The 25,829-nt window shown below is 33.0% G+C and overlaps 3 protein-coding genes across 4 annotated transcripts; 2 read left to right on the top strand and 1 right to left on the bottom strand.

Moving 5' to 3' along the window:
• Nucleotides 1-9,924: 9,924 nt before the first annotated feature.
• LOC143918690 (xylulose kinase-like) lies at nucleotides 9,925-14,702 on the top strand. 2 transcript variants are annotated; one of them, XM_077440669.1, is made up of 11 exons: nucleotides 9,929-10,009; nucleotides 10,249-10,331; nucleotides 10,407-10,554; nucleotides 10,623-10,802; nucleotides 10,871-11,104; nucleotides 11,198-11,354; nucleotides 12,492-12,530; nucleotides 12,609-12,752; nucleotides 12,827-13,003; nucleotides 13,744-13,841; nucleotides 13,922-14,259. In XM_077440669.1, exons 1-11 carry the CDS (start codon nucleotides 9,959-9,961, stop codon nucleotides 14,150-14,152), a joined length of 1,542 nt encoding a protein of 513 aa, XP_077296795.1. In that variant the 5' UTR covers nucleotides 9,929-9,958; the 3' UTR covers nucleotides 14,153-14,259. The 2 variants fall into 2 exon arrangements, with proteins under 2 accessions (XP_077296793.1, XP_077296795.1); XM_077440667.1 differs by having other exon boundaries at nucleotides 9,925-10,009; nucleotides 12,492-12,752; nucleotides 13,922-14,702.
• A 190-nt stretch (nucleotides 14,703-14,892) lies between these two features.
• Nucleotides 14,893-17,506, bottom strand: LOC143918667 (AP-1 complex subunit sigma-2-like). Its single transcript, XM_077440619.1, has 5 exons — nucleotides 16,996-17,506; nucleotides 16,497-16,675; nucleotides 16,309-16,417; nucleotides 16,095-16,232; nucleotides 14,893-16,022 (listed from the first exon to the last, which is right to left on the bottom strand). The coding sequence occupies exons 1-5, from the start codon at nucleotides 16,996-16,998 to the stop codon at nucleotides 15,978-15,980; spliced, it is 474 nt and encodes a 157-aa protein (XP_077296745.1). The 5' UTR covers nucleotides 16,999-17,506; the 3' UTR covers nucleotides 14,893-15,977.
• Nucleotides 17,507-18,238: 732 nt separating this feature from the next.
• On the top strand, nucleotides 18,239-23,986 carry noi (splicing factor 3a subunit 3 noi). Its single transcript, XM_077441818.1, has 11 exons — nucleotides 18,239-18,744; nucleotides 18,965-19,012; nucleotides 19,090-19,248; nucleotides 19,324-19,393; nucleotides 19,469-19,560; nucleotides 19,803-20,024; nucleotides 20,107-20,267; nucleotides 20,347-20,475; nucleotides 20,553-20,739; nucleotides 20,822-21,023; nucleotides 21,177-23,986. The coding sequence occupies exons 1-11, from the start codon at nucleotides 18,649-18,651 to the stop codon at nucleotides 21,308-21,310; spliced, it is 1,500 nt and encodes a 499-aa protein (XP_077297944.1). The 5' UTR covers nucleotides 18,239-18,648; the 3' UTR covers nucleotides 21,311-23,986.
• The last annotated feature ends 1,843 nt before the right edge of the window (nucleotides 23,987-25,829 follow it).

Raw genomic sequence — 25,829 nt, 5'->3', positions numbered from 1 at the left:
ATTATACTCATTAAATATCAAGAAAATAAAAATAATTTTAAAGGTCAAAATAAAATAATGAAATATTGTTTTAAAAAAAAATACTACTTCCGGTTTACAAATTCTGGCGAAAACCCTACCAGCTCTAAGTTAGTACATAAAGGATAGAAATATAAATTTTCAGCTTAATACGTTTAGGGGTGCGGACAGAGTAGTGGGCACAACATTTTTGACCTTTCTACGAGGAAAAAAATCCCACTTCCGGTTCATTAAATTAAGTATTTTTTTTTTATTTTTACTTAAAATAACTATTTTTATTATACACATTAAATATCAAGAAGCTTAAAACAATTTAAAAGGTCAAAATAAAATAATGAAATATTGTTTTTAAAAAAAATACTTCTTCCGGTTTACGAATTCTGAGCAAAACCCTACCAGCTCTAAGTTAGTACATAAAGGATATAAATATAAATTTTCAGCTTCATACGTTCAGGGGTGTGGACAGAGGAGTGGGCACAACATTTTCAACCTTTCTAAGTGAAAAAAATCCCACTTTCGGTTTATAAAATTTAATAATTTTTTTTTATTTTCATCAAATTGCTACAAGAATTATACTTGAATTTTTTTGTGACGAACACACATGTTTAAGAGGTCGAAAAAAATAGTGGAAGAAAAATTGAACAAGAGTAAACTGCCACTTCTGGTTGACAGATACTTACTAAATTTTATATATAAGTTTATATTAAACTTAAACTTTTAGATATGAAATTTCAGTTCAATAAACCAAAAGGTTTCTGAGAAAAACATAAAAAACCTCGATTCTCTAAAGTAAAAGTACTACTTCCGGTTCAGATAGAAATATTTAAAAAATATAAGGTTATAAAAATTATTATTTCTATCATATTTAAAAAAAATTCAGTCTGATTCAGTTAGTGGTTTGGGAGATAATTGAATTCAAAAACTTAAAAAAAAGAGGACACCTATAAGGGGAGGTACCATTTCCGGTCAACTTAAAAATTTGAAAAAAAATTACGACGTGTCGATAAGAATTTCATTAACCGATACTAAGTTTCAGTTCGATAGGACTAACGGTGTTAAAAATATCCCCAAAATGCACACACACACAGACACACACAGACACACACACACACACACACACACACACACACACACACACACACACACACACACACACACATTTTTTTCTAGATCATGAAAACGTGATCAGTGATCGATTCTGAGTTCGAATCAGTCAAAAACTCGAGTTCGAATTTTCGCATGATCACGAAACTTCATCTATTGTTACTACGTACATAGATAAAGTAAAAAATTGCCTGTGTCACAATTATAAATAATAAAAAAGTATTTTAATAACAATAATATTTCACTTGAGACGTAAAATATAAACGATTAAACCCTTCATTTATTCATTCATTCGTCAATTTGTGACGGTTACAATTTTAATAATTTTTCATACTTGAAATAAGAGCATGTTAGAAAGAACGAGACAAGATGCAGCCACCGACGACAGGGGGGGGGGGTGTACAGGGGTTGATGTTTTGCGTACAGCTACAAACTACAAGCACGAAGTTTCGTGCACTGGGCCACTTGCTTAATTTATAAAAAAAAATAACGGTGAAGGGGTAATTATTATTTGGAAACATTCCTATTTTGAAAAAATATTGTGATATGTACTTGGACAAAATCTCACATTTTCGAATTTTTGACTTTTGGGCATGTGAGCTCAAAAAGGTTGACCACCGCTGCTATAACGAATGAAAATTAAAATGATCCATTTGAGACAAAGCATACTAGAGTGTGTAATTATATGTATAATCGCATAAGACTCTTGTCGAGAACCGTATCGTTGCTTATTGCCGGTACATATAACATACATACATATGTACATATGTACATATCGGCATTGTTTCCTGTTTGCGCATTCGGATTAAAGTAAACGTTGTCGCATTGCAAGAGATGCATATGCCCGATGATATGCTCCTCGACGAATTCGCCATTGTTCAGCTCGGTCTTATCTTCAACTGAAACTAATCTCCGTGGACCGACCGTCTGTCTGGGTAAACACGAGAACAACCATTCCTTGCTATCTAACCTAGAGAGAGATGTACATAGTTATGTATGTTAATTCGAATACAGTATATAATTTGGAGAATGCACTTGGATCGTATTAATTTCGACGATGACCGTAAACATTGCAATCATTAGCTCCGATTAGCGTCGAAATAGTAGAAGCAAAAGTGATTCAATAATTTAGAATTGCGTGCTTACCAAATTAATGTTTCTCGGATCTTGGAAATGGTGCAGTTATTAAAGCACTTTGGTCCACTGTCCTTTATACTACATACAGTGGCGGACTGGGACTGAAATTAGTGCATGCCAGGAGTCAAAGGGGGCCCACCCAGGTATAAAAAATTTCCCCCCCCCCCATATAACAAAATTTTCTTCTTTCCATCACGCTAAAAATCAAGGGTAAAAAAAATTTTTTTCAAAAATGGGAATAAACAAATTTAAGTACAAGAAAAATGGCAAAAGCAAAATAGATCCATAAATTACATTGTATATTTCTCATTAACCCTTGTCCTAGGTAAATAGAATGCATCATAAAAGAATGCGGCATAAAAGCGGCTTTTACTTTCGGTAGAAAACAATCGGGGACCTCATTTCAGCTTTTTCTTGGGGGGCGCAGGCAAAGATTGGTCAAATTGAATTTTTTTTCAAAAAATCTTTTTTGTATCGGAATAAAAATGGAAAATATTCTTTGCACACACCTTATTGAGTTATAAAATATGAAAAAAATAAGCTTATTTTTGATAAAATAATTATAAAAAAATATTATGTAAAGAGTGAAAAAAGCGCCGCAGGCGAAATTTTTTTTCTAAATATCTTCACATGGTCAACAAAAATTGACCATCAAACTGAGTCACTAAAAAACTATCAATTAACTTAATTTCTACCGACTGTCTTTTCACTTTATCTATGTACATACATACATACATATGTACGTAATACAATAGATAAAGTTTTGTTATCATGCGAAAATCGGGATTTTGGGGAGGGGGCCCCTATCCTATATTTCTATATATGTACATGGATGTGTCTAGATTACGAATAGATTTTATATTCGGAAACTGTTTAAAATTGTGTATTTAAATCTTACTATATCGTCGAAGTATAATCAAATGTTATTTTGAAAGTATGAAGTAAATTTAAATCGCTGGTTGATGATGAATCGTCCTATCAAAATTATTTTAAGCAATTCAGTTTATATTATTCACGGAAATTTGTTTACTCCCATTTTTATTTCAGTAGGTAATTACATAGGTATTGATATATACATAATATTGAGGTTAGAAATGGGCCCAGCAAAAGGGCCCACGCAAATGTTGAAACTTACATTTCGAGCCTAATAAAAAAAGTTAGCCGATCCTTGGGCTGTTAAAGCAAGGATCGGTTCATTAGTTGTTTGTGTATATCGTAAGAAATTTGTTTTGTTGAAATACCCAAACTTTAGGTCCCAAAGTGCAATATCCTATAAATTTTTACACACGTGAAATAGTTAAAAAGTTATTTAATTTTACTGAGGGCCCATATTTTCTAACAGATAGTGGGGCCCACATGCCATCGGGCATGTTCGCTTGTATGGCCAGTCCGCCACTGACTACATATATGGTAATATGAGATTTTTAATACATTTCGACTACGAAATCTTCTCAGCTTTAGCATGACCAAAGGGTCCATAACTGCTATTGAAATGGCTCTCTACCATCAAAACCATCTGTTTATCTATAATTATTATATGTAGTAACATGCCTGCTTAACTTACTCAAACTGTTTCCATTTACTCCACACCGTTAATTAATTCATTTATCTCATTATTACTTTCTGTTGCTTCTTCTTTCATATTATTCAAGAACAGTTATTTATATGACTTATTTTATTGGTCATGCTTCTTGGGCACGTGCTTCTTCCGATTCTTCTTAATGGGTATCTGATTGTATATACTTATCTGGGTTCAACGACCGAATATAATATATCAATCAATCCTCAATTAATAGTCATAATAGTTTATATACATTTTTGTCTTCTCGATTTTATTTGTCTATACAACAGATCTTACTCTGGTTCACAGTTCCTTAACACCGAGCCCTACCCAAAAGTACCATATTTCAATTCTTGACTTTCAGTTTTCTCAGATCCTTTATTAAGTTCTTCCACCACTTCTTGGGACTTAGATCGCTTATATCAGTGGTTAGCATTTAATGCTTTCGACTGTGTGTCACGGGTTCTATTCCTGACTTTATTGCTGGCCAGATTTTGGATATGTGACCCCAAGATTGATCGTTTCCTATCAGAGCTGGCCAATTTATCTGATTTCATTGAAAGTGGTTCCAACAAATAGGCAATCGTGTCCTATTTCTCACAATTTGTTGATATTTAAAAATACTGTAAAAAATTGGCCCTAGATATCTTTATGGTGATTGTAATGTTTGATGATTGATGTTTTTAATTGGCTCTGAATAATACTTATGCACAATATTGACAATACATAAAATTCGTGTTAATAAAAATGATTGTAACCTGTATAAATAAATTCCATTGCACGTTTTTTGTGAATATTTTAAGAACTTGCTTTATCTGCACCCTATCTACTTGTATGTACTATCCATTTTATTATGTAAATCATTATTTTTCAAATCATCAAACCTTCAGGCCCTCTCTTCTCGTTGGCAAAGAAACAACGAAAAATGCCATTACAAACGTGTAGACGGGTGTTTCGTGCGCTTCATCGGCATTGGCTCAAATTTTATATCTCTATTCGCCTTTTTATAGGTGAAAATAATGTAAAAAAAATAAATTTCACATCAAATTGCTGGAAATAAGTACATTGAGCAACAAAAAATCCGGTAAATAAAAAAGGTTTTTTATTTACCGGAGTGGAGATTAATCAATCTTTACTAAGTGTGACTCACTGAATTCGAATATGGCAATATTTTTTATTATCTTGCTTATTCTTATAGACGTGGTAAAGTGAAAAATTATCGAAATTAGCTCATAATATCACGGAATAATATATATTTTGAACTTTAAAAATTCGTTAGATAATTAATTATACGTATTTTAAAGAATAAAAAAATCAAAATCAGTAGGAAAAACATCTGACTATTGATTCCAATACTTAATTTTGGCACAAAAATACTAGATTTTGTGTTAAAGACTGCAAAAGCCAAAAATCTGCAAAAATTACCCATTTTTTAAAACGGTAATATCTCTTACAAAGGCAAGCCAACAAAAATCATTGTCATATTCGAACTCAGTGAGTCAAACTTCGTAAAGATTGATTATTTCTGCTCCGGTAATTTTTTTGCGGAAAAGTTTTAAGTACCACTAAATGCTGGTCAGCACGTTATTGCCACGGAGATGCAAATTATTGCTAACTTTGTCGTTGAGTATTGTCCGTAAACGGGGAGGAACATTAAACTCGATTTTACAACTCAATTCTAAATTCATCCTCTATTAACTATCCTGATCATTAAAATCGTACATAAAACAATTTCTCTACTAAGCTCTATTAATTCAAACCGTACAATGCCAATGAAACTCAGTCGTCTGTGAAAAGAGCCTAGGCGTATCAATTAGTGCCGTACGATAATAGTTTAAGCAGAATCAATACATTAAATACAGCTTAAACAACAGATGTTAGCACTCTCTTTACTTTACCGTAATATAATCTAAAAATGATTATCAAATTGTCAAGTTATATGTGTGTAAGTATGCACTTTATAATCGAATTGTCGCGACACGTTTGCCCATAGTGAGTGCACCCGCGCAAGAAGTTAGCTGAGTTCCCCTTTAATTTTATGTAAATCAAGTTGCGCAAAGTTGAGTTTTCGTGCATGCCAAAGGAGTGGGTAAGTCACAGTCTGTGGTAACGAGCAGCGAAAGCAACGCTCATAATTTAATAGTAAGCTTTTTCAAGCAAGGCAAGGCAAAACTACTTGCAAAAGTACCGCCCATCGTTTAATGCGGACTTCTTCTATGTAGATAAAGGTTTCATCTTCGATAACACTAACGTTTCACGCCTTCCATTTCAGATTATATGCGGAAATAATGTACTTCGTAATGAAGAAGTTCAAAACCTAGAAAGTTAAAACTGTGAAAGTATATTAGAAGGTTTTCAGAAATGTAAAGCATGAATAGATACAGTCCAGTATACCAACCCCTCATCCTAAAACGTCTCCTTTTCGCACCACGGTACTGCCAACGTGCAATAGATAGCAACACCGTTATTTTGGTCCAACATGAAGAAGAGGCATATAACCAGGACTGTGGAGTCAGTGTCGGAGTATTTTTTATTATTTCCTTTAGTTAAAAGTATTACGAAATGTGTCTCAAATTTTACTGAAGGACATCCACTAATAAATTTAATTTTAATGATTTATTTATTCAAATCATGAATTATGTAAATTAAATTATAAATAAAAACGTTGAAATGCACGTATTTTGATGTATTATGGTCAAAACTAGGGATTGCAAAATACCTGAATTTATGATACCGGTATTATTGAAATAAAAAAGAACGCTACCGGTACTACCAGTACTTTCGGTATTTTTTTTAATTAATAAATATTTAATAAATAAAAAAAAACATTGCTTCCGATATACCGAGCACCGCTTGCATGTTTCAACATATTTATTGAAAATTATGACCAAACCGATTAAAATGGCAAAGTATGAAAACGATCGGATAAGAGCCAAAATTTTTCTTGAATAGTGATCGTAAGTGAAAGTAAGAAGAGGTTTGTAAATACGCCAAACCCAAACATTCAAATACAGGATATTCGGGTACAAAATTGTAAAGTAGGTACGTCCCAGATATAAAGAATTATAATGTTTCGTATTTTTTTTAAGCTTATCAGATACCCAATCATCGCTCACTGGAGATGTAAACGAAGAGTCAATCATCAGCTGGGGAATTAGTTACTAAAATCGTTATAGTTGAAGTCGAAGTTGGAGTCAAATCATAAACTAAAATCGGAGTGGGAGTCGGTAAATTTTAAACCAAATCCACAACCCTGTATAAAAACACAACCTCGAATGAACATCCACAAGAAGTTGTCTCCAATTGGGCTTTACTCATTTTGATTTTGGACGCTTCCTTGCGGTAATATGTACATATCAGCCGTTATAATTTAAAGTAGCATAAGTCACATTTCTTCATTTCGAGAAATATCTCGCAACACATTAAATATAATGTTTTGCGTTTAACAATATTTAAAAATACTGGTGGCCTGTAATACGTTTATTCTGTTTTTCCACGATTCTTGGCATATCGAATTAAAAGAAGTCATAACAATTTGGGAATTAAGTCAAGCACAATTTTTTGAATTGAAAATTGGACTTCCGCCACTTTCAAATATAATGGATCATATATGTAGGACTTGTATAGTTTTCAACACACAAGAGTGCGTATATAAATGATTGAGTTGGCATGCTGTGTCGAGTGTACGTTCAAGATGGTACGCTGCATAGCGCTGCGACCAAACTACAGTTCTTTTAGGAAAATAAACAAGCTTTAAGAGCTAAATGAGTATTATTTCCGCTTAACACGTGTCCAAGATTTGAACCGATCATATATTTTTATGCAAAAAAAACATCACTGAATATATACGAAGTGAATATATAGATACCGTATAATTTTATTAACAAAAAGCAGATTGTCGCAGACAGACATCCACACTCCACAGCATTTTAAACGGATGGAAAATATTTATATTGAGCATTCTCATAAATCACGAGCATTATAATAAAGCATACGATATCGACGTTAACCTCCTCACGCCTACTTCGCGGTTTTGGCGGATGAAATTGGGCACATATTTTTTAATACCACATTGTTATTAAACACACGCTCTCCATTGTCTTTTCGGCTTTTATGAAAAATTTCAATGAAATATAAAGAGGAATTAATTTTATCTATGAGGATTTTTCCTTTAATTTCTAATACGTTATATCACGTCTATTTATTTTTCTCTTATATTATAATGTATTGTTAGTAAACTGAATCAGCATAATGTTTCCTTACAATTACAATCAAATGTTATAAAACTATTTTGCCTCGAACTATCCATGTATTCTTGCAATGAAACGAAGCAATTATGCAAAACCTAACTACAGGTCAAGATTCGTTACGCTTCGCTGAGCTATGTCTTGCAATCAAACGCTCTTCAAGTATCGTTTTAAATGTTTAATTATTTAACGGGTAGTTAAATATATACATACATACATACGTTTATTTTAGTATAATAAAATTCAAACTGAATAAACCTCCCTGGTTAATCAAACATAAATTATTTCAAATGCGCACCCTCCAATTATGTGGCAGGGACTATTAGGCGTATTACACGAAAATATTGTACTCAAACCCCCCACTTGCTCACACCCTACTCCTCTTTAGTAAAGGGAAAACGTGCTCGTTTACCCTTCGACTAAAATTGTAGAGAACTTAGCAAAGATTCAGACCGGCAAATGAAAATCATGCAAAACTTATCTCGCGTTTTCGCATGGATGCGTTCCAGTTTTAGTACGGGAAGGGGAAGGGAGTGGAGCTCATAAATAATAAATTGAAGAAGCAGTTTGGAAGGTAGGCACCGCAACCACCTTGAGATAAGAAAAGCACATAAATAATAAACGCCGTGTTTCAAAATAAATATTTGCACCAATTCCGACTAATGTTGGCGCTAGTTCGAAGAATCGACATTTATTATATCTATTTATTATACGAAAAAAATGAAACGAAAATTAAATTTATACAATTCTATAAAGTATATAATATTTGCTCACACATTTATCGTACGTAACTTTCAGGCCACACATTATTTTTCACGGAAACTGACTGATCTGTAGAAATATAGTTCATATGTACATGCGTCATCATTAACAAACGGGCCTTTTCCGATCAACTCAAGGTTATTAGTTATATATTAGTTTGCAAAGCTGACCTAAATACATATATTCATCTGCCAACATTTCATATATTAATTTCCACCCGACCAATTAATCAGCTTTGACCTGATGAAATCAAATTTGGTCAGGTTAGCCAGTAAGACATTGATATTTGCCATATTGATCATACTAATTATCCCATATTGCAACCTGCGGTTGCAATATGGGACCTGGATATGGAAAATTTCGTACATATCGGTGTAGATATCGCTAGTGATAACGGTGCCAATGAAAATATTACGTTGACGCTGATTGACAGCAAATTGATATATTTCTATCCGGTCTCCGTGACGGGCCCGAATGTGAAACGCCCGAAAACGCAAATATCGGAAGACAAAGATCGAAAATCGAAAGATCTTAAGTCGAAAGATCAAAAAAAAGGTGCATGGTAAACGGTACATACTCACTTAATTTGCGCGAGCAGGATACAACAGGAACAAGAGGAACAGGCTTTTCCTCCCATATTAATGTGCGCGCGCAGAATACGGGAGGAAAAACCTGTTCGTCTAGTTCCTGTTGTATTCTGCTCGCGCAAATTAAGTGAGTATGTACCGTTTACCATGCACCCTTTTTTTTTTGATCTTTCGACTTAAGATCTTTCGATTTTCGATCTTTGTCTTCCGATATTTGCGTTTTCGGGCGTTTCACATTCAGGCCCGTTAGGTAGACCCATTTCTATCGGATAACAGTGCTCTCAATTATGAATAATAGCATCATTTAGGTTAGGAAAAATACTCGGTGATATTACATAATTCTCATTTTTTTTCTACAAAAAAGTGGTCAACAATTGTAATGTTTCCCCTAGTAAAATCTGTAAATAAATGAACGATCTGTGTTGCACATTAAAATATATTATTCACTGGCGAAAAGTCATCAAAACCTCAATAAACGTGTCAAATCTGTCAGTTGACAGTTGGTTAGTTGTCAGCTGTCAGTTAGAGTGAGAGGTTGCGTTATGTCGTCTCCAGAAATTACTTATTTGGGATTCGATTGGAGTACTCAAACAGTATTTTTACATTATTTTTAATTATTTTGATATTTTATAAAACATAACATACGAAAATTAAAATCAATCGACCGTATCAAAATGACATCATTTCAAAATGTTTGATTCATAGACCTGTTTTACATTTTTATATGAGTAACTTTTTTTTTAATTTAAAATATTTTTCTTATTGATCTATATAAACAATCTAAGCAATAGAAGTTAATAATACACTTTCACCAATTATTCCACACTTTCAGTTAAAAGCAGTTATAGTTAACGATGATTTACAAATACTCCAAGAAGCCGAAGTTCAATATGATAGTGACCTACCGGAGTTTCGGTTTGTATCAAATTACTGCAAAACATATAGACTTATCAAAAATGATTTTAAATTGAAAACCGATTAATACGACAGCACTCATGGTGGAATTCTTCGCGGAGAACAAGGTGAAGTCGTAGCACCACCTTTCATGTGGGTCAAAGCTTTGGACCTCATACTCGACAGACTCACTTTGGAAGGAGCCGATTTCAGCAAAGTGGTCGCACTCTCCGGTGCTGCCCAAGTATGAACCGTTAAACTTTTGTATAGTTTCTATAACAACATTATACTAAACAGTATCGAATATTTCAGCAACATGGCTCCGTTTGGTGGGCGAAAGGCTGTAGCGAACTGGTTAGTTCTCTCGATAGTAAGAATTTTCTACACGAGCAATTCGCATTAGCGTTTTCCCTCCTCGATAGTCCCATCTGGATGGATTCGAGTACGAAAAAATGGTGTAATCAAATCGAGAATGGCGTCGGTGGACCGGAGGTAATTATTTTTAGAGGTCGTCTGTTATATTAATCGGTCAATTATCTCTGTATTATTATGTCAAACAGGCGTTGGCTCAGATAACTGGTTCACGGGCGTACGAACGATTCACGGGTGCTCAAATAGCTAAGGTTTTCGAGACTAAACCTCATCTGTACGAAAGCACTGAGCGTATATCTCTCGTCAGTTCATTTGCATGCTCCTTATTTGCCGGAAAAATTGCACCTATTGACTTTGCAGACGGCTCCGGAATGAATCTCCTCGATATTGCCAAAAAAACTTGGGACACCAAGTGCTTAGAGGTGAACGATTTTATTTATATATTCACTGCATGGTTTTTTTCTTATTCCACTCGATGTTTGCATGTTTAATTTGTATTTATTTTTATGTAAAAGGCATGCTCTGACCATACACTATTAGAAAAATTGGGAAATCCAATTGAATCTCACAAATGCATCGGAAACATATCACCCTATTATGTAGAGAGATTTGCATTCGATGAAAAATGTCAAGTTATCGAATTCACTGGAGACAATCCCTCTACAATCGCAGGTACAAAATATACATATATAAATCACAAAACTTTCATTAGAAAATTTTTAGCTAACCCTTTGAATGCTGACTAGTCCTTGGGCCTGAAAAGCGTTGTATTTTAAGCATGTACAATGTACACAAGAACACTAACCGTTAAACCTTTCCAGGTAGCATTGAAAAAAAATGCATTGATCATGGGTCGTGTAATCCGTGTCAATGTTTATAAAGACTGGCTTACACTGGAATTTCTGAATTTATAACCATAGCAGAATTTCCCGATGGAAATCCCTAACTGCTGAGTATTTTATATTGTGGCTTGGCATTTATATTGTGAGCTTTACATTTTAACAACAATGAAAAAGATGGAACTAGTATTGGAAAAATACATTCATTAATAGACTTTTTTTGTTTATTTTATATTGTTGATATATTAGAGAGTCTAAATACAACTTTACAAAACTCGAAATCCTCGGCGTTAGTGATCTAGGGTTTGTTTTGATTGGCTACAATTTTTATAACTGCTTTCTATTGGATTTCTAAATAATTCTAGTTGGAAATTTTCAGCGTGGTGGGCTTTCAACAGAAAAGACGTCAGCACTCAAAGGGTTAATTGAATTTTCAAATTATTACATTTCATATCAATTTCTTGAATCTCCATCCATCAAAATATTGTATTGCCAGATCTAATTACATACTTCGTAGTTTTGCGAATTATTTTAAAAACTACAAACCAATAATAAATAGCCTTGAGAAGTTTCTCCTTATCATATTTCATAACTGTTGAGCACATGCTGACAAAAAACAGCTTACTTCATATTATCACTGATATTCAATGTTTGAAAAAGTATAAAATTATAAATAAATAAACCTTACTACGCAAAAGATTGTTATGTTAACCTAAGGTTATCATTTTGTACTAACGTAATAACTGCGTTTTATTATACATATATCAGTCCTATTTTTGTACTGTATATAAAACATATCAATGGATTACGTTTTGCTTTTTTATATATATATATATATATATATATATATATATATATATATATATATATATATATATATATATATATATATATATATATATATATATATATATATATATATATATATATATATATATATAAATATAGATAATTTCGTCTTAACTTTCAGGTATGCGCCTTTCTCAAGGGTGGATAGCAGTCAGTTTAGGTACAAGTGATACATTACTATTATCGCTCCGCGAACCGCACACCGTTCAAGATGGCCACATATTGTGTTGTCCGATAGATCCGAATATGTACTCGGCTTTGCTATGCTTCAGCAATGGATCTTTAGTAAGGAAAGGTGTGAGAGACAGATTAGCCGATAAATCTTGGGAACTTTTCAATACAATGTTGGATAGCACACCTCGGGGAAACTTCGGCAATATGGGTACATATTGATACCTTACTTTTGAGATAAATTTTTTTTTTTTTGTATATTTTATACATACTTTACATTTATAGGCTTGTTTTTTGACTCCCCGGAAATTATTCCAAGGGGAGTTGGTTTCGGAAAATGGTTGTGGAATCGCAGCGGAGTATTGGTGAATAAGCTTGCGCCGGAAAACGAAATACGAGCACTTTTAGAAGGGCAATTTATCGCTAGAAGAGTTCACGCTGAAGATATGGGTTTTGTTATAGGTATATAAATTCATCAACATTTTCCTTCTACTGCTTTGTGAAGACCTTTAAAATACTATTCCATTTGGCTGTCATTACTTTCATGGAAGTGAAAGGAATTAAATGACGGTGTGATTTGACGCACGACTATTTAATGTGACGGCCAGGAAAGAAGTAAAGTAGTAGCCGCCAACATGGTCGAATCGGTCCAAAGTCACAGGATTGCGACCCAAACTCGACCATGTACACTTATCATCATCATTTACGCCATTCAGCATCCACTGCCTCTCCAACGCGCTTCTACTCGTCTGTTTTATGCAACTCGCATCCATCTCACACCACACATTTTTCTAATTTCGTCGACCTATCTTCCTTGCAGCCTTCCTTTCACCGTTTTACCTCGGGTACCATTCTAGCACAAATTTTGTCCATCCTTCTAGCTACGTGACCCACCCATACAATCTCAAATATCAATCAAACATTTTCTTTTAGTTCACTCCATTTTATCTTCATCATACTAATCATAAACTCTTTTAATCCCTTGGTATGACTGAGAATATTTTAAGTTGGCAGGCCTGAGGCGCCTTGCGCGCCACTCGAGCAATGGTCGAGCCCGAAGCGAGACATTAAACGAGTTACGTAAAGACTTTGACTTTGAATATCCTCCCGCACACATTCATGGATCCCATATGTATATGTAAAATTTTCTCTAAATTCAATATTGACATTACTATAAATAACCAACATGGTTTGTGTAACAGATGAAAATACGAAGATATTGGCAACCGGTGGTGCTTCAGCAAATAAATCCATTCTTCAAGTCATGTCAGATGTTTTTAATGCACCAGTTTACGTGCAGGTAAATTCAATACAGCACTTATAGATACAATTAGATTTAAATCCACTGAACCTATTACATTTTCGTCGTTTAACTTTCAGGATAGTGCTAATTCTGCTTTGCTTGGTGCGGCTTATAGAGCTAAACACGGTCTGATGTATCACAACGCCTCCGATGATGAGAAACCGACGTTCGAAACGATAACGTCTGGAGTTCCATCGCCAACTCTAGTCTGCACTCCTTATTCGGACGCCGAACAAGTTTATAAACCAATGCTAGAAAGATACAAAGAATACGTTCAGAGCATAGTCAAAGAGAATATGACATACTGATCATTCACATTCGATTCCAGTTACTTCCATAACAGAGTAAATGTGATTGATACAGAATATTGTCGAATGAAACAAACTAAGTTTTATTTATTTATTAACTCGACCTAAAAAAAAGAATATTAATTAATTGATAGCTTTTTTGTAATTCCAATTATTTTACAACAAAAAAATCTCCACTCTTTACATTCCCGTATTGATGAAAATTTTATCTGATATGCAATCATCACATTAGTAATATATTATACTAAACTTTTTGCACAATTTAGCCTGCAAGGTACACACTCTTGTCTGTGATACATTTTATATTATTTTATTGCTTACAAACTTGTAATGATGTTAAATATTTGATATGACTCGGATGTGCAATAATACATAATCCTTTTATTTATTACATTTATTAGAGCCTGTGATTAAATATTATAAAAACCTAATCTTATTAAACGCAATTATATTTGTTATAAGATACTTGTAAAAAATCCAATTGAAATACTTTTAAGTATGACTTTTGATAATTTTATTTATGTTACATATATAATATATTAATTTTTATTAATATCTGTCTTTATTTTTACTAGTGATTCGCTCAGTATTTGTTCTGTAACATTCATTTGTTTTGTTTTTTTATTAAATTTATTAGAATCGGAAAAAATGAATATTTAACGACAGCCAATCAGAAACGACTTATAAACACACACACACAGGTCTTTTTTTTATATATAAGGAACATACAGTGAAAAAAGAATCGTTTGAGAATTATTGTATTTATTTCACCACATTAAACAAATATAACAAAAAGTTACATAGCAGAATAGAATAAAATGGATTGTTTTTCTTCATATTATTACAATGTATCGAACAATAAATTTTCAATATATTATACATTATATTCACATATCTAAAATAACCAATTCACTGTCCCATATTTCATATGGTTCAAATTTTCAAATGTACAATTTCAGACTCAACTAGTTGACATATGTAAGAAAATACGTTTAATTGACAAATATAACAAGCTCGCACGGCTTATTCACAAAAATATCACAAACGTATATAAATATAATATTTGATTATTCCAGTAAACTAAAATAAAATAAATGTCAATTTTGATGATTATAAAATAAGGTGTTGATTATGGTTTCACTAATATGATTTGATGAAATATAAAATAATCAAGAATTAAACAATAAATTAAGTACAAATTGCCAAACAATATATGTACATACATAAAAAAAATATTCTCTTAACCAATTTTAAGTACATATAAAATAAATTTAAAAACATGAGGAAGAAAGATTATTACTAAAAAGATCAATACAATTGGAATGTCTGTACATTGACTAATTAAACAAATACAATTAAAATTTAGAATTAGTATTAAAGGTTAGTTCATTACAGATTGATTTATAAAGATTAATAGATAAATTATTAACATCCCAGGATGTGTTTTTTTTATTATTTTTAAATTCATTACAACTTAATTTTAAGGTATACTCAAAATTTTAATAAGCAAATTGTTAACCTAATAATAATTTTATTAATACTCGTTTTCATTTGATTGTGTAAACTTAAAACTTTAATACTATTCTCAGTTCAGCATTCCATAATTTAAAATTAAGTAATATATAGGAAAAGATTGAATCGTGACAAAAAACGTATACATATGTAATTATTTTATATTTAACGTAAATAAATCTCAATGATGAATGTCAATATAATACTATTTTATCTTGAAATTATAATAAACATTGACTTTTTGCTGTTTACGAAATATTTGGTAAATACATATGTGTTTGCAGTTTTTTTTCTGCAATAAAAATGTAATTGCCTATCCTAAACCATGATCTTCGAAAAATCCTTGCGGTGTCTCCTCCTAAAATTAATTAAGCACAATAAAATATATTTTTTAATAAATTTCTGAAACATTGCTGTGAAAGATACTCACTTCCTGTAATAAATCTTGGGCAGCAATGGCTTTCAAAACATTCTTTTTGGACGTTTCTTGAAGTTCGCCTCCTAATACTAGCTCATCAAGAATAAAATACGCTTTTTCAAAATTGAATATAATATCCAATTCACACACCTAAAAAAAATTGGATCAATACATAAAATGATACTAGATAGAATAGTAATAGAAACATCGCCGATTCGATACTCACACTACCAAAATATTTATCAAGTAATTCCACATAGCGATGAATTAGTTCCAATGTAAGTAATTCATTATCTCCTTGTTCAACGGCACAACAAAAATAAAGGGAAGCGTATCTTGAATCAACACAATAAAACGGTAAGAATCTATAAGAAGTGTACACATTTATACAAAGATACGTATTTTTTTTTTTACCTTTTATAAACAACTTTAACATCCTTCCATTCCAAAAATGAACACATCTTGGGCTTCCGCGCCAACACCGTAGTAATTATTTCGCGGGTAATTTTCTTTTTCAGTTTATCCGGATGAGCGACATACCACTTTTGCAGCCTTAATTTTCCCTGTCTGCTAAACAACAGCATAAACTGCATCTGAAGAAATATAAATTTAATTAAAACACCTAGCTTGCAATATTGACAGAATATTAATTAAAATATGTTTCGACCAAATTGAATCGACTTAATGACCAATTATAACATGTTACAAAGAAGCAATCTGAGTATGAGCTTTTTTGAAAAAAAGTAAATATATAGCAACACAATTCATGCAAGCAAATAATAATGGTAAGGTTGAAATTCGATACCATAAGTTGTCATGGCTAATTTTTGAAAAATATTATCAGTGCTCCAAATGCGTATTTATATTTTAATAATTATTTAGAGGTAATTAAATAAATGCAAGAAATCCAAACCATTTTCACTTCGTCCCAAACAATTAAATGTGATAAAAGTTCAAAGGAAACGTCAGCCGGCACGCCGCTCACGTCAAAATACTGCCAGAATAGCCAACTGCAGCTTACTTCACATTACTAACCTAAAGAGAGCTTTAATTTTATTTTAGTAATTTTTATATTATACTAAGTTAAAAAAACTGCTTTAAAAGCACAATAGCTGCAACCGTTGCGTTTACTTAAAGACATCTATTTGGTTTGGGTTAAATATTGAAAAACGGATATTGTTTTCTACGGTTCAGTGACTATTTCACAAAAAATTATCTCGCACACGTCACTAAAATCTCGATCACGGTGCATCTGGCACCCAAAACCTCTATCAATCGAAAGCTTCCTACGTGAAATATTGTACTAACGAGAACTCGAGTGCCAGATGTTCCGGGTAAACGGACTACTAGTCATATGTGAACCAGTCACAGGACAATCGGTCGCTCTAGATCGGTCACACGTGATCACCCGTCACACTAAAACTGGTCACATTCTAAATCGGTCACGAGAAAACTGGTTGATCGATTTTAGGGTGTGACCAGTTTTCTCGTGACCAGTTTTGGGTGTGACCAGTTTAATGTGACGGGTGATCACGTGTGACTGGTCTAGAGCGACCGGTTGTCCTGTAACCGGTTCACATTTGACTAGTAATCACCGAACCGATGTTCCGTGATCGAAATATTAGTGACTTGCACGAGATCGCTTTTTGCGGAATAATCCATTTACTGTTTTTTAAGTTCATAATTATGATAAAAGAATTAATCGCATAAAACAAACTACGTATAAATGTTTTCAAAACAAGTTAAGTGATTAGACCTTCCCTTATAGGCAAAAAAGGTTTACTTTTTTAACAATCATAATAATAAAATTAACTCAACTTAAAATTAACCTGTACTGTTTTTGTTCAAATATTTAGCGCAGTTGATTTTTTAAGTATTGTTGTGTATTTATATATTTATACATATTTTAGCTAATTTCCCAAAAATATGAAAACATTTTAGTAGCATATTCATTCATAAACAATCACAAGAAAGTTTTATATGTTTTAATGTTGGAAGGTTTTATTTACTTATGGTTATTGATATTTAATAATATTTCAACATTTAATAAAATATCCATACAAAAATATCAATGAAACTACAGACAGCTTTGCTGAAACGCTCATTGTGTGGCATTGGGCGAGGTCGGCTCAAGGCTTTACCTTGAAGGCAAAGCCAACTCAAGGCGAGGTCGAACGGCAAGAAGGTCGCCTGTTCCAGACCTCGACCTCAAGGTTTTTCCACCACAATGCCAAATAGAATCGATATCTCGCTCAAAACATATTTTTGACAGATCATAGACATTACTTTCAAGCGAATCCCATATAAATATTGTAACAGTATTTGAAATTTTTAATTTTCAGGATTTAAATCAAGAATCTCAGTATATATATATGAAGCAAGTCGAAAAATAAATAAATATAATTTAATAATGTTCATTTATTGAGAATTGGTCATGGACGAATTTTTAGGTGCTACGAGCGTGCGTGGATCGTCGGCATCGGTCGGTATCTGTCGTCAGTTGTGTGGTCTGTTTTTATTATTATAGAGAGTAATAGTAATATATCTGGTGGTTTCGCTCCTCGAAATGGAGACAATCCTGGAGCAGCAGCGGCGTTATCATGAGGAACGGGAGCGACTCATGGACGCTATGGTTAAAGAAATAATGCACAAGAAAAATGGGGTAACTATTACTATCGTATTACATTCCTTGAATTAACGTTTCAACAGTACATTGGTGTAAGCAAATTTAGACTACAGTATTACTAAACCGTACAAACATAAGAACTATATTTGTTTGTACAATATCACCATACTCAATAACTTGTTCGACATAACCTATAAACTGTCACTACTCGAATGTAAATTATTCGTTTTTATTAAATGTAAATTTCTTTTTGCAGTATCGTGAGACCATTAATTCCGATCACAGGTTGAAGATGCTTATGGATGTAAGTAAAATATTACTCCTTTGTAGTAATCATCTTATGTCCTCTACTATTTACAACAAAAACTCTTTTTTTCATAGCAATACTCGGAGAGTACAATACGGTTGAAAGAGTTTTATGAAGATAAAGATGGGCTACGTAAAGAAGAAGTGTCGGCGTTGTCTGGTCCTAATGAGTTTCAAGAATTTTACAGCAAATTGAAACAAATCAAGGAGTTTCACCGCAAACATCCCAATGAAGTAATAAATCAAAATATTGACAATAAAATCATTTTTTTGCTCGTAGTATTATTAACATTGTTACATTTGTTTTAGATTAGTGTACCAATGTCTGTACAATTTGAAGAACTTGCTAAAATGCGCGAAAACCCTACTGAAGATGCGAGTTAGTTCTTAACTTAATTAAAGTTCACTCATTAGAAACTGATTTTCATATTGATTTTTATTTTTTTGTTTTCAGACATGATTGATTTCTCAGATGAGGAAGGTTATGGAAAATATTTGGATCTTCACGAGTGTTATGAAAAGTATATTAATCTTAAAGGAATAGAGGTAATTAATGAACAACCAATCTCAATCCAGTGTTTATACTATGTACCTATAAAGTCGAATATGATAAGCCTTTTACACATTGCTAACTTTATTGGGAAACTGAAATATATATAAATTTTGTTCCAATCTTGTTTGAAAAAAATGCTCTTGATTAAAAAAAAAATGATACAATCTTTAGTAAAAATCCTTGCAATATACGAAGATTGCTTGAAGGTGTTTATTTTATTCTTGTTTTCTTTCAGAAAGTCGACTATGTCACTTACCTCGGGATATTTGATCATTTATATGACGTTCCAAGAGAGCGCAAAAATGGTGAATACCGCAACTACATCAGAGCTCTTTTGCAGTATTTGAAAGGTTTTGTTGCTCGGATCAAGCCACTTCTTGATCCAGCGCAGGAAATGGCTCAAGCTCACAATGATTTTACTAAGCAATGGGAAAGTGGAACGTTTCAAGGATGGCCTGTGTGTTTTCATATATTTTTTTAAATAGCTCTATGTGTATTAATTTTATATATAATTTTAATATTTATTCCAAATTTTACAGAAAGAAACTAGTGGTGCTTTGACCAATGTTGGTGCACATTTAGACTTATCTGCTTTTTCGTCTTGGGAAGAATTGGCCTCTTTAGGTTTGGATCGTTTGAAATCTGCTTTGATGGCCTTGGGTCTTAAATGTGGTGGAACACTCGAAGAAAGAGCTCAAAGGTTTTACTTACTTAATTCCTGTTCATATACATATAAATATTTTTATTACTAAACACTAATATATCAATTCTGATTTCAGACTATTTAGTACTAAAGGGCAAGCTGCATTGGACAGATCTCTTGTTGCCAAAAAAGGTGCCGGAAGAGGGAAAGCATCTATGCAACATCGGCACAAAGACATTGCAGCCATAGAGGCTCAAGTTTATAGGTGAATCACATTTCTAGTCATTTTTTCACGCTTAAAATGAATTCTTCATTGTACTGATACACTTAATCTATATATAGATTTGCATCATTAGTATCGGAACAGCGAGCGGCCACAAAAGAAAATGTGCAAAGAAAGCAAGCTCGAACTGCCGGAGAAAGGGGTGATAGTTCAGCTGATGAAAGTGAACCTGATACTGATGGAGAAGGCGATGATGATGAAATTTTGTGCAATCCTAAAAATCTACCTCTCGGTTGGGATGGAAAGGTTTTTATTTGTATTTTTAAGGATGATATCAATATTTCTTTATATGAACCAATCGTAATCTGATACTTTTTTTTATTTTTAGCCTATACCTTATTGGTTATACAAATTGCATGGTTTAAATATATCATATTCCTGTGAAATATGTGGAAACTTCACATATAAGGGCCCCAAAGCATTCCAAACGCATTTTGCTGAGTGGAGACATGCCCACGGTATGAGATGTCTGGGTATTCCTAATACAGCTCATTTTGCTAACGTTACTCACATTGAAGACGCTCTAGCATGTAAGCATTATGATTAATATACTACTACTGATATCATTTGCAAAGGCATTGGAGGTGTACATATCGTTTTTGCTATTACCTCATCATAGTAAATATATTTTAGTATTCTTATATTTGAATGTGCTTTGATTTTAATATTAATTCTTATTTTAGTGTGGGAAAAATTGAAGCAGCAAAAAGAAGGCGAGAGATGGGTTGCCGAAAATGATGAAGAGTACGAAGACTCGTTAGGCAATGTTGTCAATCGTAAAACGTACGAAGATTTGAAGCGACAAGGGTTGCTTTAAAATGTGCAATTAGAAACTGTGTCATAAAAATCATTGGAATCGATCAATTCGTTCATTCATTTCCATAACATAAATCTAAGACTGGAAATTTAGAATATGTATGTACATATTTGTTCAATAAATGTATTCGTTGATGATAATTTGTACACAAAATTTCAATAAGATTTCTTTATATTGATACTTTCCGCTAATTAAGTATTAAACTTTTGTAAATAAAAACTTGACATGAAGTATTTTATTTAATCTATTACTAAATAAGTAATTCATATAGCAAACACATTTGATTATTATTTTGACGTAAATTTAATTTTGAGAAATCATTACAGAGATTTTCAAGTCTTTTACCACAAGTTTTTAGTCCAAAAACCATAGTCTTTTATACTTTATTATTTATTTGTATTAAATTTATTTTGTGAATCAACTATGGGTTTGTTTTAAATCATTTTAATGGTTTTTTTTCTATTCATTTTGATTTATTTTTTATAATTATGTTATTAACCCTTTGCCCGCAGCAATAAATATAGCGAACAAGGCTTGTACGCGGCACCTTTTTCGCGAATTTGGCAATCGAGTTTTCGACCTTAAATACAGATTTTAATATTTACTCAAGTAACCAGATATGTTAATTAACACATAAAGTATTATTTTAAACAATAAAATACATAATATATCTCGTAGTTTTGGCGTAATTGTCAAATAATCATTCTTCATACAATTGAGACGTATCGTCGCCATTGTTCAACAGACGACGTCACATAAACGAGGTTTCAGTATGGTTCCACAAAAAACTAATTTTGACTGGTATATATTCATTTTAAGTAAAATGAATAGATGGCATTCAACTCTCAGTAATATATTCAACCAATTTTGAACCTTAAAACAGTTGAAATAGGCGCATATAAGGCTCAAAATCCTGTGCAAAGTTCAGATATTCTATGGAAGACAGCCGCGCTACAGACTTGTCGCCCAAAGCTTCCATAGAAGACGGCCGCGGGCAAACGGTCAATTGTTCGATACATTTTCAATTTACTTTAAATTTTGTATCCAAACAAATAGTTCAGAATCTGCGTTATGTAAATATTTATTTAATATTATTATACATAAAACGCTGATACATTTATAAAAAGAAAACCCTCATTTATGTAGAAGCCAGCCATCAATTGGATTTCATGATTGGTATGCATATTTTAAGTACATACATTTTAAATAGGATAAAAAAAAGGCAATCAAATTTCCTATAATTCAAAAGGTATAAAATAATATACATTTATTTACTTTAATTTTTAAGTATTTGTTTCATTTGTTTTGATTATTGCAAACTATTTTCTTTGAAGATTTATTTACACACCTTTACAACAGATATTATAATAAATTAGAAGACCTCAGATACCCAGATTATCATGAGTTCGAAAAAACAATTAGATTTACTCAACGGAAGAGTAAAACAGAATTCTATAAAATCAAAGTCTCCCTATAAAACACATACTCAAAATTCAACGTTGGAACGTCACAAGCTTCCGAAGACTGAAATAGATAAAATAGCCTCCAAATATTTAAAATATGATGACAAGCAACAAAAAGTCTCCAATGAAAATAAAATAATTCACACTGATAAATCCCGTGACTCACCAAGAGTTATCGATCAACCGATCGACTTGACAGTTCGGAAACCACAAATCCCTAAAAACCATTTCGTTTTAGATAATAGAAGAGACCGACACAGTTGTGTAAAATCAACTCCTCCTTGTGTTGATGAAAATTGTCATTGTCGAACATTAAAAGTTGAATGTCGTAAATTTTCAGACGAGATGGCCAATGAAATACACTCCTTATATATGAAATATAACTATAACGACAATAAAAAAAGTCATTCCATTTCGAATAATCAGTACTATAAAGTTATCGATCGACAAATTAATTTGAACAGTCCAAGACCACGAATCACTCAAAGTCAATTCATTTTGGATAAAGGAAGAGATACACCGAATCGCAGACCTTCAAAATCTCCCTGTGTTGATAAAAAATACCATTCTCAAACATTGAAGCTTCAATGCCATAAATTTTCAGACAAAATGGCCAACGAAGTATGCTCCTTATATATGAAGTATAATCGTAACGGTATTCATCCTAATTGTATTTCAACCGAAGGTGTTGATCAAGCAGATGATTTAAGAAAAAAAACGGCGCTTGGTTTTAATAAAGAGCCAGTTCTATCACCGCAAATAGTAAATAAAAGTAAATCGATTGATCCTATTCCCTTGCTAAGAAATAGTTCTAGGGTAAAATTAAATAAATTGTGTGAAGCTCGGAAAATGTTCATTGAAAATAAAAACACTGAAAGGAATCAATTGTTTGAAAGTCACTTTTCTAATATTCTTAAACCTTCACTACCGAAAGTTGTTGAAGATGTTTGTCTTGTGTCTGTTCGTTCGGATGTAAACAAGTGTGAAGATTTTTTGGTTTCCCCTCGATGCTATTCAGCAAAGTCGACTTCCAGAGATAAAAATTACAAAAAAAATATCATACCAAAATATTTGAATATAATTAAAAGGGATTGCACGCCGTCCTACAAAGAACTTAAAATTCCAGTTTTCTCACGGACTGGTTTAATGTCGTCAGTTCCATATTGATTGCATTGTTACAAATACTTCAATTAAATAAATAAATTTTATACTGATTGTTGTTTTATTTTTCAACATTCCTATATATGTACATATGTTCAGTATAGTTATATTTTTTTTATTTCAACTTTCCATATAGTAGATGTGAAAGACAGAATTAAAAGATAATCGATGTAGATTTTGAACAAAACTATTTTACTATTTTCTAGATCTACAATAATGCCTAATTCCAATAAAAACTTAATATTTTTTATATCTTTTCATTTAGTAACCCTTTTTCAATTGGGTACGAAATGAAATAGCATTATAGACGAAATATATTTTCAAACCACTTTTTTTTAGATATTCCGTTATTTTGAAACAGTACACATTTTTAGTACAAGAAAACTGGTCACACCCTAAAATCGGTCACGAGAAAAGTGGTTGACCGATTTTAGGGTGTGACCAGTTTTAGTGTGACGGGTGATCACGTGTGACCGATCTAGAGCGACCGGTTGTCCTGTGACTGGTTCACATATGACTAGTAGTCCGTTTACCCCATTATCTATGTATAAATCTTCAACCAAGATATTTTTATGGTTTTTCTTATAGGAAATAGTATGAGTCAAGAGTAATGATTTATTAAACTAATTAACTTAATTTTTAAATAACACTATCAGATAAATCATTTTTTAAGACTAGTCGTATGTAGCACACTTGTGATTTCAAGGGTAAATGGATTATACGGAAAGGCACTCGAGTTCTCGTTAATACAATATTTCGCGATGAAGTTTTTGGGTGCCATATGTTCCGTGATCGAGATTTACTTTTTGCGGAATAATCACCGAACCGATTTCAAGCTACTGCTGGGAGGGCTGCAACTCCTCAGATCACTGCAGTAGACCCTCTTATAACGCGCTCAATCTATTCTGCGAGAAAATTTAAAATATAAAATGGGAACTTATTACGAACACCTTTACGCGCGGAAATGGCTCCCACGTTGGGTTGCGCAGGGCGAATAGGTGTACTCCAGGAACATGTTCTAAAGGGTAACCGTGGACTGACCTGGAATGTGTCATTATCTGTCGTAGGACCTCTCTTGGTTCTATGCTCGTTATCGAATCGCAGCCAGCTGGCGGAAGAAAACCTGAAGCCCCGGTCACGAGGTACTTCCCCTACGTAGACGGCTTCTGGCTGTTCCGTAAACAGCGGCGTATATAATAGGGCGGGAGCTCCAGGAACTGTACAGTTATTACTCGGCTCAACCGCACGTGGACCTATCGGCTCTCGGGATGCAGGGAGACATACGACGGTGTTTCTCGAAGGTCTGCTGACAAGAGAGGTGCCTGGGATAGGAGATCTGAGCTATTTATGAAGTAAGCATTTCTGTGCACGCACGCCCGGAAGCTACGTCCGGGGAGTGGGGGTAACAGGATACCAACCTAACCTTTGGCATTGCTGCCAAGTGAAGGGACGGTGAGGAAGACGTAGCGTTACAATTAGCAAGTTTGTCTTTTTTTAAAGACTTGTCGTATACAGCACGCTTGTGATTTTTTAAAGCTACTGCTGGGAGGATAGCAGCACCTCAGATCACCCAGTCGACCCTTTTATAACGCGCTCAATCTGAGAAAATGAAAAATAAGAAATATGGGAACTTGAATAAAAAAAATGATACGGAATATAACTTGGATGGTGTCATTGACATATGTCACATGTCTCGTCATTTTCTGCACCACTTCCTAAGTTACGGAAGTCGTGCTCAATCTGAGAAAATGAAAAATAAGAAATATGGGAACTCGAATAAAAAAAAATGATACGGAATATAACTTGGATGGTGCCCTTGACATTTGTCACAAGTCTCGTCATTTTCTGCACCACTTCCTAAGTTACGGAAGTCGCGACCAATTAGAATGGTTGAG

The sequence above is a fragment of the Arctopsyche grandis genome, chromosome 11, assembly GCF_051622035.1.
Source record: "Arctopsyche grandis isolate Sample6627 chromosome 11, ASM5162203v2, whole genome shotgun sequence".
NCBI classification, from domain to species: domain Eukaryota; kingdom Metazoa; phylum Arthropoda; class Insecta; order Trichoptera; family Hydropsychidae; genus Arctopsyche; species Arctopsyche grandis.
The sequence above is the reverse complement of the archived record's forward strand: the minus strand, read 5'-3'. Positions and strand labels throughout refer to the sequence as shown.

What these genes read in the sequence shown, in the direction of transcription:
- LOC143918690 (XM_077440667.1), top strand. Translation starts at nt 9,959, where the DNA reads ATGTCGTCTCCAGAAATTACTTATTTGGGATTCGATTGGAGTACTCAA. An exon ending in CAATCCCTCTACAATCGCAG is followed by an intron (nt 11,355 to 12,491) that starts GTACAAAATATA and finishes CTTAACTTTCAG; the next exon opens with GTATGCGCCTTTCTCAAGGG. An exon ending in AGATATGGGTTTTGTTATAG is followed by an intron (nt 13,004 to 13,743) that starts GTATATAAATTC and finishes TTTGTGTAACAG; the next exon opens with ATGAAAATACGAAGATATTG.
- noi (XM_077441818.1), top strand. Translation starts at nt 18,649, where the DNA reads ATGGAGACAATCCTGGAGCAGCAGCGGCGTTATCATGAGGAACGGGAG. An exon ending in CTCGAAGAAAGAGCTCAAAG is followed by an intron (nt 20,268 to 20,346) that starts GTTTTACTTACT and finishes TTCTGATTTCAG; the next exon opens with ACTATTTAGTACTAAAGGGC. An exon ending in ATAGAGGCTCAAGTTTATAG is followed by an intron (nt 20,476 to 20,552) that starts GTGAATCACATT and finishes ATCTATATATAG; the next exon opens with ATTTGCATCATTAGTATCGG.
- LOC143918667 (XM_077440619.1), bottom strand. An exon ending in GTTAAAGTTGTTTATAAAAG is followed by an intron (nt 16,418 to 16,496) that starts GTAAAAAAAAAA and finishes TGTTGATTCAAG; the next exon opens with ATACGCTTCCCTTTATTTTT. An exon ending in CCCAAGATTTATTACAGGAA is followed by an intron (nt 16,023 to 16,094) that starts GTGAGTATCTTT and finishes AATTAATTTTAG; the next exon opens with GAGGAGACACCGCAAGGATT.